General features: G+C 49.8%; 1 protein-coding gene and 1 pseudogene across 1 annotated transcript in view; one reads left to right on the top strand and one right to left on the bottom strand.

Annotated features, from left to right (window-relative positions):
• The first annotated feature begins 701 nt into the window (after nucleotides 1-701).
• On the top strand, nucleotides 702-3,980 carry LOC136388218 (protein-S-isoprenylcysteine O-methyltransferase-like; annotated as a pseudogene).
• A 1,731-nt stretch (nucleotides 3,981-5,711) lies between these two features.
• LOC136388219 (phospholipid-transporting ATPase IK-like) overlaps nucleotides 5,712-19,517 on the bottom strand; it is a 39,819-nt gene continuing 26,013 nt past the window's right edge. The window contains 22 exon segments of the mRNA XM_066360177.1: nucleotides 5,712-5,930; nucleotides 6,470-6,597; nucleotides 6,790-6,928; nucleotides 7,108-7,341; nucleotides 7,931-8,014; nucleotides 9,985-10,208; nucleotides 10,329-10,569; nucleotides 10,823-10,907; nucleotides 11,131-11,206; nucleotides 12,005-12,116; nucleotides 12,249-12,413; nucleotides 13,343-13,473; nucleotides 13,548-13,736; nucleotides 14,108-14,502; nucleotides 14,601-14,791; nucleotides 15,332-15,420; nucleotides 15,760-15,918; nucleotides 16,956-17,038; nucleotides 17,503-17,573; nucleotides 17,684-17,756; nucleotides 18,335-18,396; nucleotides 18,703-18,804. Coding sequence (XP_066216274.1) covers nucleotides 5,712-5,930; nucleotides 6,470-6,597; nucleotides 6,790-6,928; nucleotides 7,108-7,341; nucleotides 7,931-8,014; nucleotides 9,985-10,208; nucleotides 10,329-10,569; nucleotides 10,823-10,907; nucleotides 11,131-11,206; nucleotides 12,005-12,116; nucleotides 12,249-12,413; nucleotides 13,343-13,473; nucleotides 13,548-13,736; nucleotides 14,108-14,502; nucleotides 14,601-14,791; nucleotides 15,332-15,420; nucleotides 15,760-15,918; nucleotides 16,956-17,038; nucleotides 17,503-17,573; nucleotides 17,684-17,756; nucleotides 18,335-18,396; nucleotides 18,703-18,804 — 3,252 coding nt within the window.

Consider the following 19,517-nt stretch of genomic DNA (forward strand, 5'->3'; position numbering starts at 1 on the left):
TACTTAAAAACATTTGTGTTTTGATGTGAAATTTTGCAGCTATGAAACTTGATTTCTTTGCAAGTTCTGCAATTTGTTTGAACTCATTTATATAATATAAGGAACATCAAATTAGCCTGTTATACTCAGAGTTATTCAAGTATGTCCTATTTGCATTCTTATAATTTGAATCCCACGCATTCAATTTAATTTTCTTTTTGCTTTTTCTGGCTCCCTTCAAACGATTAAGGATGACATACATATTTTTGGATGTTTCCTAGTTATACATCCCAGAAAATTTGACTAATTCTGAATATGTTTAAAGCAATTCCACCCCCACCCCCACCCCTCAGCAGGGTGAGTGTCTGAAGATGTGAGCATTTCTAAGGATTTTGTATGTATTCCAAAGCTGCCTTCTGGTAGGAGCAACTACTGCTCACAAAAATTAGGGGACCAGGGAACGTGCAGATACTCCAGCACTTTCAGCCTTTTGTAGGGTGCATTTTCACCAATGAAATAAATGTTGGTTTTGCATCTCATTTGCATAATCAAACAAGTTTCTTTGACTTGTCGTTTGCTTTTCTGATTTTCTTGTTTGATTAAAAAAATCAAATGCTTCTTTTTTATTGCTTCATATTCATTTTGAAATATCGCCTAATTTTTGTGAGCAGTATATTATAGTGCCCGTTCTTTTAATGTAGGATAATGCTTAGGACTTTAGCATGGATATTGGAGGTAATTTTAGGAGGACTTGATATTTTTAGCTTTTTATTTGGACAGTGATATCAAATAACTAATGTATAATATAGAAATGAAATAGTATTAAAGAGCTTCTCATAAAATAAAAACGGTTCCTCATTCTCCCAAACCACGAGTCCTCATTCTCAGCCTTTCTAAACAATGGTTTACTGAGGGTTGATTTGTAATGATTTCCCATAAAAATCATCTCTAAAAATATAACTCAACTACTATAGCTTGGTTTATAGTTTTAAAACATTTTCTATCTATTTCTTGATACAACAGACATGATTGAGTTCACTCACACCATGACACCAATATGTAGTTGTATTAATTTTTTATTATTCAACTGGTTATCTTTAAATTAAAAAAAAGAAACAAACAGCAACGAAAATAAAAACCAATTCAACATCTTGTTCCCTTTCTCTCTCCACTTCTCTTTTTAAGAAACACATGTTATATAATCTAAAGCCAAAAGAGAAGACATAAAATTAGCTTGTTCACGCAGGTAGAGCGGCAAGGTCACCCCAGTAAAATTTAGGTCATTTCCACTAAGATTTATAATATTGTAACCCTTGGCAGAGTATTGTTAGAAGCAGTACTCCAGATACTTGTGATTTACTGCTTATCTTGGGATTTTTGAATATGAATAATATTAATAATAACAGTACCTAACAACAGCTACCATTACAATAAAATGATTAGAAAGTGTCAGGTTTTTTCTAAATTTTTTCTATGTACTTTGAAATTCTTACCACATGCCTATGAGGTATTATTATGCCCATTTTACAAATGAGACATCAAAACCACAGAGAGATTATGTCATTTGTCTGTTCTAGTTATTATAACTGGAAACTTAATCATCCCAACACTTAGTGATGAAAAGCAACCATTGATTATGCCCGTGGATTCTGAGTCAGAAATTTGGACAGTGCCCAGCAGAGAACACTTGTCTCTCTCTGCTTCAAGAAACTTCTGTTGGGACTGAGTTATTCAGTTTTTCTTTTGCTATTGACTTGTAGTTTCTTTCCATTGTGCCTGGAAAAGATACTTGGTGTGATTTCAAACTTAAATTTACTAACATATGACCTATCATGTAGTATAGCCTGGAGACTATTCCATGTGCTCTTGAGATGAAGGTATATTCTGCTTCTGTTTTGTAAAATGTTTTGCACATGCATTTAAAGTCTGTTTATTCTATAGCCTTTTCCAGAATGTCATATAGTTGGAATCATATGGTATGCAGCCTTTTTAGGTTGGTTTATTTCACTTAGTAATATGCATTTAAGGTTTCTCTCTGTCTTCTCATGGCTTAATAGTTCATTTCTTTTCAGCACAAAACAATATTCCATTGTCTGCATATGCCATACTTTATTTATCCATTCACTCAGTGAAGAACATCATGGTTGATTCCAAGTTTTGGCAATTGTGAACAAAACTGCTGTAAACATGTATCGGCCTCATACAGAATTAGACCTTCACCAATCAACCTGGCCAGAGCTCCTGTGGGCCTGTCAAACCCTCCTGGGAGTCTAAGCTGCTACCTTTGCTCTTTGAGGCCCCCAGATATTGATATTAAGCCAGGGCCCATCACTGCTCCAAGGCAGGTGAGACAGAATCCTGTCCCTTGAGCAGCTCTTTAAAAAATGAGGACATTTGACATGTGGTCCAAGTCTTTCTCTCCTCAAGAATCTGGAACTTTAAAAAAACAAAAACAAAAAGACAAAACCTGTTCACTCTGTGTTGAGCCAGGAAGACAAATTATAGTGAGTGCCCGCGCACTGGTTCAAACTGCAACGTTCCTTCTCTGTAGTCCCTACGGATCGAGTGTATGCCAGGCTCTCTCTGTCAGTGCTCCCAGAAAGGGGAGACGAAAGCCAGGTCTTGCCGTCCCGCCGAGGCCGGCTTCCGATCCGCGTCCGCGGCGACCTCCCGGTTCCCTGCCCAGCCCGTGGCCGAAGCCGGCTAGGAGCGGTGGCGCCACGGTCGCGGAGCGGAGGCGCGGCGCCCCACGCCCGGTCGCGTCCCCACCCTTCCCCACCGGACTCCCAGCGGATCGCACCGCACAACTCCCCCGGGGCTCTGAACGGATGGGTAGACGCCTGGGAGGACAGACGCTTCCAGGTCCCGCACCCCTTCCTCCGGCCAGGCGGGCGGCTTGGAAGGACACACGCTTGTGTTAAGAGGGAGCCGCTCTGCTACGCAGGAAACCCAGACCCAGAAACGGGACGTCTACGAGTGGTTTAGCCTTGGGCTCATCACGAGCGTTGAGCGTTGCCTGACGGGAACTGCTTCCTTTCCCGCCGCTCCCCATTTCCCAAGCAGAAGGGCTGTCCGCACCAGACCCGACCCCTACCCGCAGCGGAGCACGCGGGGACAGCGGGGACCCCGCTATCCGAGGCCAGTCGAGGCTCGAAGCCGCAGCTGGTGCTCTACGTAGCTGCTCTCGTCGCGCTGCGGCTGCTGCTCTACCAGCTGCGCACCAACTACCGCATAGCCATATGAACTTGCTTTCTTGGCTTCGTGTTCGGCTGAGAGGTGCTGTTAATGTTAAGTTTCAGCTAGTCTTCTTGGAATCACTTTGGCTGGTCACATCTACTGCATTCCCCACCGCCAGAACAGGATTTTCCCCTGCACTATGATGTCAGTCCCTTGAGAGACTTCTTTCTAGTCCCTGACCTGGATGTGAACCAGTGGCTTCAAGGTATATGTGCCCCTGATCCACTATTCTGAGTACTTTGTCACACCAGTCAATAATTCCAAAAGTCTGTCCTTGGATTCCTTTATTCTGAAGCACAGTCTGGAGTACACCATAGATGTTCTCTCTTCTTGGATAGACTTCGTACCTGAAAATATCTTTTGGCCAGAACCTGAAGCAGATAACCTGGCTCAGTGCCACAGGCTTGCTGATGGTGGTGTTTGGACAATGTCCAAGCAAAGCTGCCATTTTCACAGCTGTTTCCAAGTTCAACCACGTGGTGCAGAATGAAAAATCAGAACCACAGACTCTAGTGGCAAGTGAAGTGTATGCCTTATTCCCTCATCCTTCTTATGTTGGGTGGTTTTAGGAGTGTCAGAACCCAGGTGATGCTGTGCACCCCACCTGTGGCGCTGGCTACGCTGACAGTGTGGCAAGTCTTTTGCAATTGAACAGAAGAGGAAATCACATAACATTCACTATTTTTTTAGAGAGGACTACCTGGAGTATAAGAAGCAAGTGCCCATGAGCCTGATTATAAAAAGGAGTCAAGGTGGAGCTATGACACACCGGGGTTGGGGGAAGCTCCCACTTCATGCAGCACAGGATTAAACGGCCTCCGGTTGGCCACTCTATAGAATGGGTTGTCTTAATCATTTATGTCACCATTTACTCATCTGGAATATTGCTCAAGACTGAATAGTCAGGAGGCCTTAGGAGCAAAGGATCCTCATCCCCACCCCAACTTCCTAGAGCAATGTGTTTTGGGGCTGAATCAAGATAGGAAACAGACTAAAGATGAACCAAGAGCAAATAACAGCAATATTCAGCAGTGCCCCCCACCCCCAAGTGTGCACTGGGGTGAGCCCAGGCCACAGTACATTTAGGAATGTACTTGGCAGAGGTAGACTCATTACTCCTAATAAGGCTTCTTGAGCAGGAAGGGGTATGTGGGCACTAGTACTTTTTAGTGTTAAAAATATATTAAAAATCATTAACTAAAAAACACAAAATGGCACAACTTTAAGCTCATTTCTGTTCTTAGTGCATGACTATCTACACAGTTTGAAAGATACTTCCTTACAAGGCATTTTGACTTTTCATATATGCAGTAATATTTCCATGTCTATTTTATATATGATACATAGCAGTATACATTCAAAGACGAGTCGGGGTTTATAGCCCCACCTTTTATTTGGCAGAAAAGAAGTATTCTCAAGCAGACGATGTGCTGAGCGGCTTTGTGTTACAGGGACACCCCAAGCCAGGGAGTCTAGGGGCCCCTGCCTTCCTCCCAAGGGGTGGCTACTATCAGTGACAGACATGTCAAAGATGTGTCATTTGTTCTTCATTCAATTACTGAACACCCGCTCTGAGCAGGGCATTGTTAAACACTGAGAAATACTCCTCTCCATTTATTTGAAATTTTAGTCTTTTACCACAGTATAGGCTTTTTTTTTTAACCCGTTAACTGTTGATATCGATTACTATGTTCTGTTCTCAAAATTTTATTGTCCCTAATGCCATTTCAAACTGTTTTCCAAAGGGGTTTGAGAGCACACACTACAAAATTCAAGACCCATTTCAGTCATAGAGCAAATAATCCCAACTGATATTTAGTTGTACTTTTGTTTTTCAAGTTTAGGGAGAGTGGTTGGCTTTATGAGAAACACATAAAACCTTTAAAGACCCCTTTTATATTAGGGACTAGATAGGAACTTGGTCTCATTTTGAGATCCTTCTGTGCAGTTCAGCGGTGGTGCTGGAACATGTGAATGTGAAGGGGGCGGAGCCCAGCTGGAGCGCAGCCGTGATGCCACGCCCACAACTCGGCTCTTGCGGAGTCACTTGCCTCACCTTCCCGAGCCTTGACCTACCCGTCTGCTGAATGGGGTCTGACCACCTACTACCTCACAAAGGGTTATGGAGACTTAAAAGACTGTCAAATGTTTTTAATACTTAGATGAGAGATGACATTAATGGAGTCTATACTGCGTAAGAGTTATGCAAAAATGAACTTGCAGTTAACTGTATCAGACACAAGAAATGTGTGTTCAAAAGGGCATTTTACCAATTCTAAACTATTAATTTCTAGATTTCATAGCCTAATTAATTTTTTCATTATTACATATATCAATAGGAAAAAAGGGGGGAGAGAACTGTCCGTCTTCAGTTAAGGAGCTCATCGCAAAGGCTAGCTGCTTGTCCTCGGAGGACACAGGTCCCCTCCGGTGTTCTCTCCCACAAGCTCCATCTTTCACTGGTACCAGGTGACTTGATGCTCGTGAACAATTCATCAGATGGTATCAATGCTCGTGGACAACATTTCATCAGATGTCATCAGGTCTGTGTGCATGTGGGCCACTGTGGGCCTCCGCAGAATTGTGCCCTGTGTGATGAGGTGCGCGTAGCCTTCCTGGTGGGAGAAGGCATAACTGGAGCGCCGCGCGCGGGGCACCAAGGTGATCTCAGGCAGGGCCGCCTCCTCCTCCTTCTTCTTCTTCTTCTCCTCCTCCTGCAGAGCAAACCAGTGAGCAAGTCAGCAGGCTCCCACACTGTGTTGACTGCTGTTGGCCACCTGCTCCCAGTGGGGGCCATGAATAACCCTTGGCCAGGCTCTTCCCTACCTAAGTTGACTACACGACTACACAATACTGTACTTTTGTGACTGGCTTATGCCACTGAGCACAATGTCCTCAAGATTCATCCATGTTGTAGCAGGGGTCAGAATTTCTTTTTAAAAACTGAATAGTATTCCACTGTGTGGATGAAACACACACTCTGCTTACCCCTTCATCTGTTGATAATCTTGGGGAGGAATTCCTAGTCTCCCCCTTTGCCTAGACCTTTCCAGGTCATCTGTCATCCCAACCTCAAGGCCTAGATAACTCACAGTGGGAGTATGACGACATCAGTGCTGGACCCAGGCTGGCCACCTCTGTCCCGGAAAGTAGTTTCCTCTCGGTGGTCCCGGGCTCTGTTAGCTGCACCCACCTCCCGCTCTGCATTTCTCTGGGATCCTGCTCCCAGCAATGGGGACCCCACCACCCTTACCTTTGGGCGTGGCTGCTTGAGGGCTGCTTGGATGACTTGAAAGGCCAGTGTAGGCAGGGTGTTTACTGACACGGATAGCAGGACCACCAGTAGGGCGGTAGGGTGGGACAGCACATTTTTGTTGACATCTGGAGGAGACAAGGCAGAGTCACGGACTGGCCTAGAGTGGGGTCTCCCTAGAGTCTGCTTGGTGCTCTTTCTTCCCAACACCCCACCTCCTTCCTCACCCTTCACCCCAGCATGTCTTTGTATAAATCCCCCCAGACACAGGTCCCACCCATCTCCAGGGCTCTCTGCCCCGTCCCCTGCTGGGGGCTCACACAGAAAAGAAAAGGTCTTGGATGAGAGAGTGAAGAGCCAGAACCTCTGGGTGACGTAATTTATGACAACGTAGAAGCAGAGGCTCAAGAAAATGGCCAGCACGGACAGGATGGTCCCATACTTGATGATGAGGATAACCTGAATAGGAAAAAGGAAGGTTAAGCCAGGGGGGCGAGGACCCCAGCAAAAGGTTACATGGAGAAGGTCGAAGGGCAATACCTGCTAAGACCTCTCAGGCAAGGTCAAAAGGTGATGAGACCTTCACGGCCCATGCCCAGGGTCCCTCCAGGAGTGGGGTGGGCAGCAGCCCTGCCTACCTCCACGGTGACAGTCAGCAGACCTGATGTAGCCATGACCACAGCAAAAGACTGATAGTCACTGATGGGTCCACCTATATCATGACTGATCCACAGGGTCATGAAGAAGTTGACCAGGGAGGTGGCTGTGCCATGGGTCATAGCTTGGAGGAAAACGAAGTAGTTGAAGAGTTTGTCTTTCTGGCCAGCAATGTACAGTTCAGGCAGCTCCAGGCTCTGCTTGTCACTCACATCCTGGGGCGGGGTAGGGGTGGGGAGATGCTGGAGGTTGGTGGCACAGCAATATGCATGCTTGGCATGCCTGAATCATGCATTTGAGAAGGGTGAGATGGTAAATTTTGTTATTAGTGTTTTACCACCATTTAAAGAGATTTTTACAAAATGAAATGCAGTCATATTCCTCAGGTCACACCAGACACACCTCAAGTGTTCATCATTAGCGTTGGTGGCTGGTGGCTCCCATCTGTACAGCATACGCATGAGACACTCCCACCACCCTAACAGTTCTACTGGACTGCCCTAGTCTAGATCACTTAGCCAGACCGTCTCAGGGATGGGGGCAGGGTAAACAGGAGAACCATTTCTTCTGATCCTCTCCCCATTATTGCACAGATGGGCAGAGAGTGGGACTGAAATTTAGGGACAGTAGCTGGGCAAGAGGGCTTTGCCCACTATCAAGTTGGGCTCTGGTGGGAACAGTTACATGGTAGTGGTCTCCCAGCCCTGCCTCCACCCCACCCCAGCCCAGCTCTCCAGGGGGTAAGGTGGGGCAGAAACAGAAGCATTTACAGAGAAGGAGGAAGCAAGCCCTCAGCCTGCTCACCTGCTCGAAGAGCCCAATGTACAGAACCGGGAGGGTGGTATACAGCAGGTTGAAGAGTGCCAGGAACCAGGCTTCATACAGAGGCTAGGGAGGGGGAAGGATGGGAGAATGTGGTTAGTGGTCAAATGCCAAAGAGCTGTAAATGGACACGCTCTTTACCTGGAGACCCACCCAAACGAGCTTGGCACCTGGGGAGGATTCCTGATGAGTTAGGAAATTCCCTTATAATCAGGGGTTGGATTCAGTGAGGCTGGGCAGAGAGAGAAGAAGCAGAATCTAATTCTTTTCAAACAGCACCTCTGAGGGTTTATTTTAATTGCAGAGCTGCAAATAAAAGAGCTACAGGAGGAAAAATGGCTAAGAAGTGTGATTTTGGTCATTTTAGATTTAGGGAGTCACTGATAGGTAATAAAAGAGTTGGAAGACACCCTCCTAGACAATGAGCTCAATTAACTTCCTGCCCAATGCATGAATCAGTCCAGTTCAAGGATATGGAGCATTCTGCAAGTGAGCAAATAATGATCAAAATTTTTTAAAAAATCAAGTTTCTCACTGTTGGAGGAAAAGAGTCATAAATGAATACCCTGGAAAAGGCGAAGCTAAACTTTGACCTATGGGACTGGAATCAGAGGTATAAATGTGAACTCAATAGTTTTTTAATATACACAAGATAGATGGACAGACATATAAATAGAAACAGACAGAGATGTGTGTCTGTCCATGGGCTAATATGTGTACATTTCCTAGCTCTGTCTACCGAGAGCGTAATAGCTTCCCAGTAGCAATGAGCACACATCAAGCACTTAGTTCTTGGTGCCTAACACTCCCCTTCTGTGATGAAAAGAACCAGGGCTCTTTATGGGAGTGACTGATCCCAGGGTTGGGGCAGGAAAAGAATAAAGTGATCCTGGAACCTCTGGAAGCACCAGAGGTGAAGATGTGCTCAGGGAAAAAACAGGCCCACAACAAAAGGGCAAGCTAGGAACAACCGGAGCAATGAAATCACAATAAAAAATATTCATAAGTCCATACTGATAAAAATAAATAATCTCATAAATAAATGAGGAAGAAGGAATGGTTGGTTCTTCCTATAGAAGAATCCCAGTTAACAAATGGAGGCAGATGAAATGCTGTCTTTATTAAGGTCAGGAACAAAACAAGGATGCCAGCCCTCACCGTCTCACTGGGACTTCTAGCCAGAGCAAGTAAGGAAGGAAAGGAAATAAAAGCATCCAAATTGGAGAAGAAGAAATAGAAAACACTATCTCAATTTGCAGATGACATGCAGAAAATGCTAAAAGATCCACCTGAAGTCTCCTAGAGCAAATAAAAGAAATTTAGCAAATTTTCAGGGCACAGGTCAACATAGAAAAACCATCCGTGTTTCTACACACAAGCAATGAGCAATCCCCAAAAGTAATTAAGAAAACAAATTCCATGTACAGCAACATCTAAAAGAATACAATATCCAGAAACAAAAACGTAAAACAAATATCCAAACAAACACTATTCAAGGCTGCCCTCTGGTGAAGCTCCCTCTCAGCTGCCTGGTGTCAGTGACAGGATCTTATTCCCTTGCCAGGGCTGTCTGCTTTCAGACAGTTTCTTTTCATGCATGGGAAATCATCACCCTATGACTCTTTTCAGACTCCAGGAGGCATATCTACTCTTCACCATGATACTGTCAAGAGTGTCCTTGAAATCAGGATCCCACATCTTATCCTCTTGAGCGTTCAAGCTTTCCCTCTCTCCCATAGAAGGAACTAGCCTTTGGAGCATCTGCCTTGACTTGAAAGCTCAAATATCCCAAATATCTTTGAAAATATTGGGCACAGAGCTGGGCCGGAATCATCCCCTCCCTTTATCTGGACTCTATACCTTTATAAATGCAGTTATAGAAAAGGTTGCATGGCTCTGTGACTTCAGGCAAGCCCTGCCCCATGAGAACCCCAGAGTGTGAGCAGTCCATGCCCATCACCCTCCTGGAAGCCATGGGATGGGTGCAGCACCCCCACCCCCAGAGAATCCCCAAAGGGCTGTTCCCTCCAGTGCACCTGGGCAGTGAAGCCACTGTAGAAACTGAACCAGATCTGGACCATCATGACGGCCAGAGTCTTGTAGACAAAGTAGCGCAGGAACTTGCAGACTCGCATGTAGGACCAGCGTCCGTGCACCAGCAGTAGCCGCCTCAGGAAGCAGAACTGGGCCAGCATGTAGTCGCTGTTCTGCACTGCCTGCATGCCCTCCTGGCCTGCTAGCCCTACACCGATGTCTGCAGCTGCAGGGATACATGCAGCCTGTTGGCCCTGGGCCACTCCAGCCTGCCACAGGCCTCCTCCCCAGGACTAGTGTCCACCACCCATTCTTTATTTACTTATTTTTTTTGCCCACTACCCACTCTTAATCATGTTGATGTCATTGGCGCCATCCCCAATGGCCAGGGTCACGACCTTCTGGTATTTCTTAACCAGTGCCACAATCAAGGCCTTCTGCTTGGGCGTTACCCGGCAGCAGATGACCGCTTGGCACCTTGAGGCCAGTTCCACAAAAGCCTGTTTCCACCACACCTCAGGGATCTCCTGGGTGTTGGTGTCCTTGTTCTGCACCACGAAGCCCGTTGTGCTTCTCATCAGTTTGTCCTGCCAGCAAGAGCGGGTAGGGGTAGGGGAGCACATCACTCTCCCTGCACTTACCCTTCACCAATGCCCCCAGCTGGCTGCTCCTCCTCCTCGGCCTCCTACCCCAAACCCCAGGCTGGACTTGACCGCGTGGGCCCCGGGTCTGAGAAACATCTCTGGCAGCATTTGCTTTGGCTTTTCCAAGAGTCCCCCCTCACCCCTAGTATGCTGCTCTTTCTGGGGGCCCCACAGTCAGTCCTGAGCTGACACTGACCAGGAACTCTCCAGAAACGACCATGGCAGCCATCTCGACCTGTGGCAGGTTACTGTTATTCTCCCGGTAGGCCTCCAGGATCGAACTGCAGGGACCCAGTTGGGGCTCAGCTACGCCCAGGCACAAGCTTCTTTACATTTCCTCCCCCCAGTTGTGCCTCAGTTTTGCCATCTGGGAGTCCAGCCAGGTGGAGGCTAAAACACTCTGAAGACCCCCAAGGCCACACCTGGGAGGCCATGGGTGTCCCCCATCCCCCTACCCGCACCGTGCCCCAACCCAGCTCATCCTTCCCACCCCCAGCTCCTTACAAGATCTGCTCCTCCTGCAGAATGAGCATGTCTTCGGACAGCAGCTGGCACGCAAAGCCAATATTCACTGCGGTCTCTGCAAAGTGGCTCAGCTTAGCCCCCGCCTAGGGCCGTGCCTACCCTGCCCTGCCCCCTGGCTACCGCAGCTGGTGCAGAGGAGGGCAGCTGGAGCCAGGCTGGCTAAGGAGAGCCAGCCCTGAGACTTCGGCTGAGCTCCGGGCAAAGGGGCCTGTACTCCGCCTGCCTGGGACCAGGGCTCAGGGGTTATTTACACCCATCATGCTAAGGCCCCCAGGTACTTTTAGAACCCACAAAAGTGACTTAATTTCTTTTAAATTCAGAAGAATAAAAAATGAGTATGTATTCCAGCCTGTACCTTTGTCTTTATACTAACATAGCTGTAAAACATCATCTTACATAGTTTGTGTGTACGTGCCTCCTGCCCACAGAAGTGCTGATGTGACTCTGCCGGCCCCATGTCCAGTGGCATCCCAGAGAACCCAGAGTGTGGTGGGGGAGAGGCGGCTCCAGGGACACAGGGCCTGGGGTTCCATGCCAGCTTTGTTTCTAACTAGCTGGGCAACCTCCAGCAGGTACCCTGAGCTCTCTAACTCAGCTGGGCCTATCTAACACACAAGGGTAACAAGGGTCAACTCATGGTGTTGCCATGAGGGCTCCAGAAGCCCTCAGTACACCGTGCCACTGGCCTGAGGGCAGTGACTGGGGAAATCCAGCAGTTCTAATCACCCCATTTCTCCCTTACCCCGGATAAGGTGGGGCAGGGCTGAACCCAGACAAAAGAGACGGGCTGATGGCGGCACTGAGGGCACATACGAGTTGTCTCCCACCTGTTGATGGCCACCCTGGGACCTACCTTGCTTGTCTCCTGTGAGTACCCATACTTTGATATTCCCTTGCTTGAGACATTGGATAGTTTCGGAGACACCGTTCTGGAGCCTGTCTTCAATTGCTGTGACACCCAGCAGCTGGGGGGACAGGAGGGAACAAGGAGCAGACTGAGCTGGGACCCAGCTACCCTGGCATGGGTGGGAGACTCAGGGTCCCGCAGCAGGTTGGAGCTATGGTGTTGGAGCTCACTCACCCCGTGCTGTGCCCACCTGGAGGTTCTGCTCTATCTCTTCGTACACCCCGTGCAGCACCTGGGCCCGGTTCTGAAGCAGGATATTGGCATCCTGATGTCGCTGGCACCAGCCCTCGTACATGTCTTCATCCACCTTCTTGTAGGCCAGGCACAGTGTGCGCAGGGTCTGCTCTGCAAAGGACTGGGGCCGGCCCGGCGGGCAGGTGCCACCCGTTACCACCCTGCTTCCCCAGGTTCTTCAGCCACTGCCTCTGTCAGTCCCTCTCCCTCTGCCTGGGCTACCTGAACCCCGACTGCACTTCCCCAGTTCTCCAAGTCCAGCCGCCTGCCCCTGACTCCCCCTCCCGGCACAGCAGGGCACTCCTAAGAAGTTCTAAATGAGAGGCTTGTGACAGTCTTTGCACAAACACACCCCCTGGCCCTTGTGCTGGGTGATGCTGGGGATGCAGCAGAGCCTTGGGGAACTCCAAAGGCTCAGGGCTGGGCCACAGTGGGGTAGCGTGGCATGACATATCAGCCCCATGTTAGGGTCAGACAAGAAAGTCTCCCTGAACCTTCAGGACCCTAAGGACCAAAAGATCCTAAGTAACACAGTGGAGCAAAGTATCCAAACAGAGGGGGCAGTGTGTGCTAAAGTCCTGGGGCATCATCTGAGGATGGGGGAATCTGCAAGCCAGAAACTAGAGTCCTGAGGAACTCCTTGGGGGTCAAAGCAAGCCAGTCTAGAGAGACCAGCAGAAGACATAATGACACAGCCTCAAAAGTCTGGCTGAGGAGTTTGGGCTTTACCCACAAAGACAGAGATTTGGGGCAGGGAGGCTCAGTATGTCCCAGAACCCAGGTCTGTCTGGGAGATGTTCAGTGGGGGTTGGGAGAAGGGTGTCCAGGGCCAAAGCCGAACCACAGAGGATTCCTTGTGTAACCCAGAAAAAAATTACCCCTCTGTGCAAGGGTAGCATGGAGTTCAGATCCTCCCTGTGCATGTGTGTTGGGGGAAGAGCATAGCATGGCCAGCTGTACCTGATCACCCTGTGTACCTGAGGCCATTTCTCTGCACATCCTCCTCCTCCACCCTCCGCTCCCTCCTCCCACCTTCCCATGGGGACTCACAGTTAAAGCCTCTTCCGTGGCTGCTTTTGTGATCTGCTCTTTCTTAGTCAATCCTTTGGTAAGCAAGCGACTTAAGATGACAGTGTCTGCACCTTTGGTGTAGAGGTAGATGGAGCCCTCGGGGTTTCGGACTGTAGGAGAGGCCTGGCTGACCATAAGCGCTCCCCTTCCTGCCCACCTCCACCCCAGGGCTGAGGGTGCTCACCCAGCACGGACATCCGCTTTCGAACGCTGTTGAAGTCCATCATGGCCAGGACCTGGTACACACGCTGCTCCCCTAGCTCCACTACCGTGATGCTGTCCTGTGTGCGCATCAGGAACACATAGCCAAAATTCCGGGCTGCTGTGACCAGGGCCTCCTCATCAGGGGACGCTGCCTGGTACAATAGCTGGTCTGGTAAGGGAGGGGACCATGGGGGTAAGAAGGGGAGCACATTCACTGAGAGCCTGCTATCTCTCGTGGGGACCCACCACCTGTCTCAGTAGCCCAGGAGAGGAAATGGACACATTGAGTGCTCACCAGAAACTGATAGGACAATGGCCTCTTGGGCCAGTACAACCTCTAAGCTGAATAAAAGAAGGTGGGCATGTGGGTCCCAGGCTAGATGGCCCTTCTTCTCCCAGCTCAGTAACAGATCTTGAGCCCCAGGCCTGAGCACCCTTGAAAGTGGATGACAGGAGTCCTGGAAGTTGGGCTGGACCACATTTCAGGTCAGCAGACCACCTCAGGAAGCCCAGGGCCTAAAACGCAGGCAGAGCTCTCACCGCCTTTCTCCTCCACCATCACCGTGTGGCAGATGGCCAGCAGGCGCCAGAACTCCTGCACCATCCTGTCCTTGTTGCTGCGTACAACATTCAGGAGCCTCGCGTTCCGGAAAAGTAGCTTCCTGTCGGCAAACTTGTTCCAGAGGTAGGGGCTCTCCTTAGTCAGGGCCTCCTCCTTTTCCGGGTTGTAGACAATGCCCCCGATGCAGCACTTCTTGAAGGTCATAATGTTCTGTGTGAGTGTGCCAGTCTTGTCCGAGAAGAGGTACTCCACTTGGCCCAGCTGGACACTGAGGCTGGTGTTGCGGGCTTTGGCAGGAATGTCCTGGGGCTCGTAGTACATCTCCATGTCCCAGTCGATGAAGAAGCTGTTCCCCAGGTAGATGAATTCAGCTCTGCAAACACACGCTGGGTCACACCCTGGCCTTAGCCCACCTGACTGCCCACTTCTCTCTGGCTGAGTAGTGGGCAGGGAGGAGGCCCCAGGACTCACATGATGAACATGGCCATGGGCATCATGACGCTGAGCAGGATGAGGAAGCTCAAGAAGATAAGGAAAGACTCACTGGTTGCACTGTACTTGTGCGTCTCAGGCACATAGTAGTGCTTGGTCCTGAATTTCTTCACTTCCATCGAGAAGCCGAAGGTCAAGGCCAGGGAGATCAGCACCACGAACATGAAGATCTGCTCAGCAAACAGGAGATGGGGAGCATGTGGAGGGACCCAGGGAAGTACCACGACAACACAGCACAAAAGAGAAACAGGAGATGAGAAGCAACCCCCCACACACATGAGCTCTGCCATCAATAAGGATGGGAGAGGGGGTTGGGAAGAGGTAGCTGGAAGTCCCAGGGGGTGGGGAGGGAAACTTGCAGGGCTTGTGCTAGGTTTTATGGCTGTTTAAAAAATTATTACAATGATTTTTATTTAAAAAGACAAAGTTGATTAGGCAGAAAGAATTGTTAAATATATGTCCATGTAGGGTGGGTGAACATTTTATCATCTCCTGTGGCTTTGGGAAAATGTCAGAATCAAAACGTTTTTTAATATTATGATTATAAAAAGATTCTCTGGCCCACAGGGACCTGTCTGTAGGCTCACAGTGCACACGTTTTGCAGAGGAGGGAAACTGAGGCCTGAAAAATGACATCTGGGGCTTCTATCTATGGGGAGGGGCCTTTTCCCTTCCCTCTTCTGGGAAGGCAGGGGCACTGGGCAGCTCACCAGGATCACCAGCCTGTTCATCAGACCATCTATCTTAGTACTCTTCAGATGGACCTTGCCACAGTTCTTCATGATCTTTGTGTCAAAACCTGCAGTGTTTGCATCCATCTGTCTTTCCATCCATCCACACCTGCATCCATCTCATCTTCCATTCCTTTCTGTCACCCCACCCCTCTACTCACCCATCCATCAACATGCCCAGCCACCCAGCCATCTACATACAAGGGAGCTACTGGTTCAATATGTCCATTTCCACACTTTTAGAACCCGGGCTCCAGGCAAACCATGCTGGGAACTCCACATCTTGTGGCAGCAAACACATGGCAGCCAGGCTCTGGCCTTGTGACTTCTTGCCAATAACTTCAGGATTCTCACCTACCACCACCAGGACAGCTCATTCTTGATGCCTCAGCATCAAGTGTCCGTACCAGCATAGATGACCATTCCATAGCAGGTGTCTGTGTTTCGGATCTTGCAACCACGTAGGAGGATGTTGCCACTGTCCAGGGAATATTTCTTGCCCTCCCATTCCAGGCACCCCAAAAAGTTGTGCATCCGACTGTTGGGTTCCTCACACACCACCTTGCCTATGGACAACAGGGTAATCAGGGAGCCAAGTGGCATGGCTGGAGTCGGCCACTCCTCTGCATTGTAGGGGGACAGAGTGTGGGGAACAATCCCCCTCAACCTCTGACTCCAGCCACCCTCACACTGGCCCAAACTTGCCCCACGGACACCTCCACCCCCTGCCATGCAGACTCCTCTCCTCTCCTGGATGCTCCAAAAGCTGGCTGTTAGTCCTCAGGGACTTTGTACATGCTCTTCCTGTGCCAAGACTCATCCCTCCTCAGAGAACCACTCGGATCCTCTAGCCAGATCTGGTTTCCCCCACCAAGCCCCCTTCTTCCTGGGTACAATCCTGAGAGGTCACTAGACATTTATTCTTGCTGGTAGCATCTTGGATACCTGCAAGTTCTGTGAGAAGAGGCACCAGCCTCGTCTCCATCGTGCTGGGACCCTGGTACCCAGCCCAGCCCCTGGTATACAGTGCCTGGCCCTCCACATAAGCAAGGGTTTTCCCCAGATATCATAAAAACAAATGCAACCACTGCTTGTGTGTCAGGAGCGAAGTGGCCATGGTTTGAGAGAAAGCTTCTGCTCCAGCACCAATTAGAATAACCTGTCTTTGCAACAAGACAGGAGACTAATAAAGTACCTTGTTGCTGTGTCCCCGGCAAACAGCTGTAGCTTTTTATGTCTCACTTTTCAGGTGAGAAATAAGAATATACTGTGATGGATGGGTTGGTTCCCTGTCTCCGTGCACACAACAGGCTGCATTTTTTCTTAAACAACCAAAAACATTTGCTTTACCATGATCATTTTTTTTAAATGTAATTCCTGATAAAACAGTGCAGCATGTGTTGTAACAATAATAAAAAATACCCCAACTGTTATGTGGACTTAAAGGACATGAAACAGGCCTGGGATAAGCTGGTTTGTTAAAAGCTGTCTCACTCCCCAGCAAACCCCATCACCACCCCCTAAAACTCAGTGAAGTGGGGGATTTTCATGCCCACTATACAGAGGGGCAGACAAAGGCCAGGTAGGGTGGATGAACTCTCACCATGGAAGGAGGCCATATTTCTTACACTGGTAAGTTCTTGGTGCGTGACCATCAGGGCCTGTCGGTACTTCAAGTTGGTCTCCCTGGTTACAAAAAGCAGAGTGAGGTGAAAAGCGCGGACAGACTACACCCAGGCTAGGCACCCACACCCTTTTCCAGAGTCATTCATTTTCACTGAGGTCCTACTGTGCATACCAGCTGCCAATCTCTGGGCTAAGGCCCGAGAGGAAGAGGACCTTGCCCATGGCCCCAAAGAACATTAGCAAAGTGGCTGAGTCCAGACCCCAGACCTTCTTTCTTAATTCTGGTTACCCACACCTGGAGCACAGTAGGGCCTCCAGAACTGCTGATGCAGAGAACATGGGTCCTTCATCTGAATTAATGTGATTGCCTCCTGCCAGCTTGCAGGTGCCCTGCAAATGTTCCTGGGGTGAATGACCTAACTATTCAGTGAGCTTGTAGAGCTACGTTCTGTGACCATTTAGGGGATGGGGACGGCCTTGTTGGCTCCCAGGACCCAAACCCCTCCTGATGATGTGCGCCTCACCCATCGATGTCAGCCGTCTCCACATAGCACAAGCTGCTGGGCTCTGTGCTGGCCAACAAAAGCACATCAGCCTGGGGTGCAGGAAGTAAACAGCATTACAGGGGGATCAGGAGGAAGACAAGTGGGAAGGCATTCGTCCCCCAGGACTGGGGAGTTCTGGTTCGGGCTGACCCCTACTCACCGGGACAATGTTGTCATTGTGTAGACAGACCAGGTCCCCCACACACAGGTCCTTCCATTTTTTAAGCAGAAAGCTGTAGAGGGTAGAAAGCAGGTGTGAGAGGAGGATCCAACCAGCCCATCTTTGGAACCCCTGCCGCCCCCACCCCCGTCCCCTGCCTACCCCTACAAACTGGAGGAACAGCAGGGCGGGGCTTGCAGGTGTCCCTGTGCTGCTTTGCCTCCCTGCTGCATGCCCATCTGCAGATCTGCAGGTCTTTGGCGAGGGGGGGGGGGTTTGCAGCCCATACAGGAAGTCCAACCTTCCCTAACCTCCCCCACCCCCTGGTTCTGATCCAAGTCCTTTCAAACTTTCTCTGCCTCCCCCTTCAGCTGAACTCTTAGGCCTGCGAAGGTTAACTATGAGGACCTCACCCTCTGTTCCCATCACAGGGCCCTCCTCCAGGCCTGGTAGACAGCAGGCATCTATTAAATACTGGTTGGGTCCCTGTCAGACATCAGGCTCAACCAGGGTGTCTGGGGGGGCATGGAAGGTTCCAGGTACTCAGCTGGGCACACCTCCCTGATATGTCTTCCCCTACACACACACACCTAGCTGTACTGGAGTTCCCTTCCTCAGGATGACAATCCCACACAGTGCCAAAGGCCTCACCTCTCCCCTACCAGCATCTGGCAGGGCCTGTTGTTGATGCTCCTGTCACTCCTATGTCGCCCCTGAGTCAACAGGGGTGGGTCAGAGGGGTGGCATGCCACAACCTTGTCCCCCACCCTGTCCCCACACTGCCCTGGTGAGGTGCAGACCCAGGTGCAGAGCAGTTCCAGCTCACACGTGCAGTCCCAATAGTGAGCATATGCCAGTCACATCTGTCCAGGAACCCTGGCAGGGGAAGTGGAACTACTGGGACAATGGCTATTGGCAGCAAGGGCCAAGGCGCACCTGCATCTGTCCCTTGTAGCAGCAAAACAAGGATCCCACTCTGCCCCCAATCCCCTCCCCAGCTGTCCCTCGGCCCCACTTACAATGTCGTCCAGCAGGTTCCTAAAGGCCCGGATGATGAGGAGGCAGGTGAGTGGGGTAAAGAGAGTGAACCAGGGCATCGTGGAGACTGCAGGGACGAGGCCCTGACACAGAGGGTGGGTCACATTGACTCACCATCCCTGGACATTACCCCCAACCCCATTCCCCCTGCCTTCCCACCCAGTCCCTCAACTTGGCATCCTGTATCTCACCACCAAGCCATCTGGGCCTGGGGTTAGCCACCCTGAGACAACTACCCTCCACTCCCTGGCCAGCACTTCTCCCTGGCAAACTCATCTCCCTTCTGTGCCCGGCTCCCATGCCACATCCTCCAGGAAGCCCTACCAACCCCAAGCTTGTTCCCTCCTGAAAGCCTTGGCTTTACTGTTTCCTTCCCTGTAACCCTGTTTTTCCCAGTCACCCTTCAGGCCTGAGTTCCAAGTGAACCCCAACCTAGGTGAGGGTGGATCCTCTTCCTGTCACTGGTCCCCGCCATGTGGTTTAATGACAGTGGGTATCAGGGCCACAGCTGGGTCCCCAGTGTCCAACATAGGACCTGCACAGTATGTTCATTGGATCGATGGATAAAAGCAGAGAGTCAAACCAGAATGACACATTGGGAAGAGGTCAGGGCGCTGTTGTCCAGCTCACCAACTGAGAGAGGGACTGCTCAGGCTGCACAGCTGCCCCTCTGGCAGAGCCAGCTGCTGGGAAGTGGCTCAGTAGGGCCTGAGAAGCTGGTAGAAGTCACCCTTCTATCCTTCTCATGCTTTGGAGTCAGCTCGGTGGGCTGGGGCCAAGGGTATCATGTGGCCAA

The sequence above is a fragment of the Saccopteryx leptura genome, chromosome 1 (assembly GCF_036850995.1).
Source record: "Saccopteryx leptura isolate mSacLep1 chromosome 1, mSacLep1_pri_phased_curated, whole genome shotgun sequence".
Classification (NCBI taxonomy): domain Eukaryota; kingdom Metazoa; phylum Chordata; class Mammalia; order Chiroptera; family Emballonuridae; genus Saccopteryx; species Saccopteryx leptura.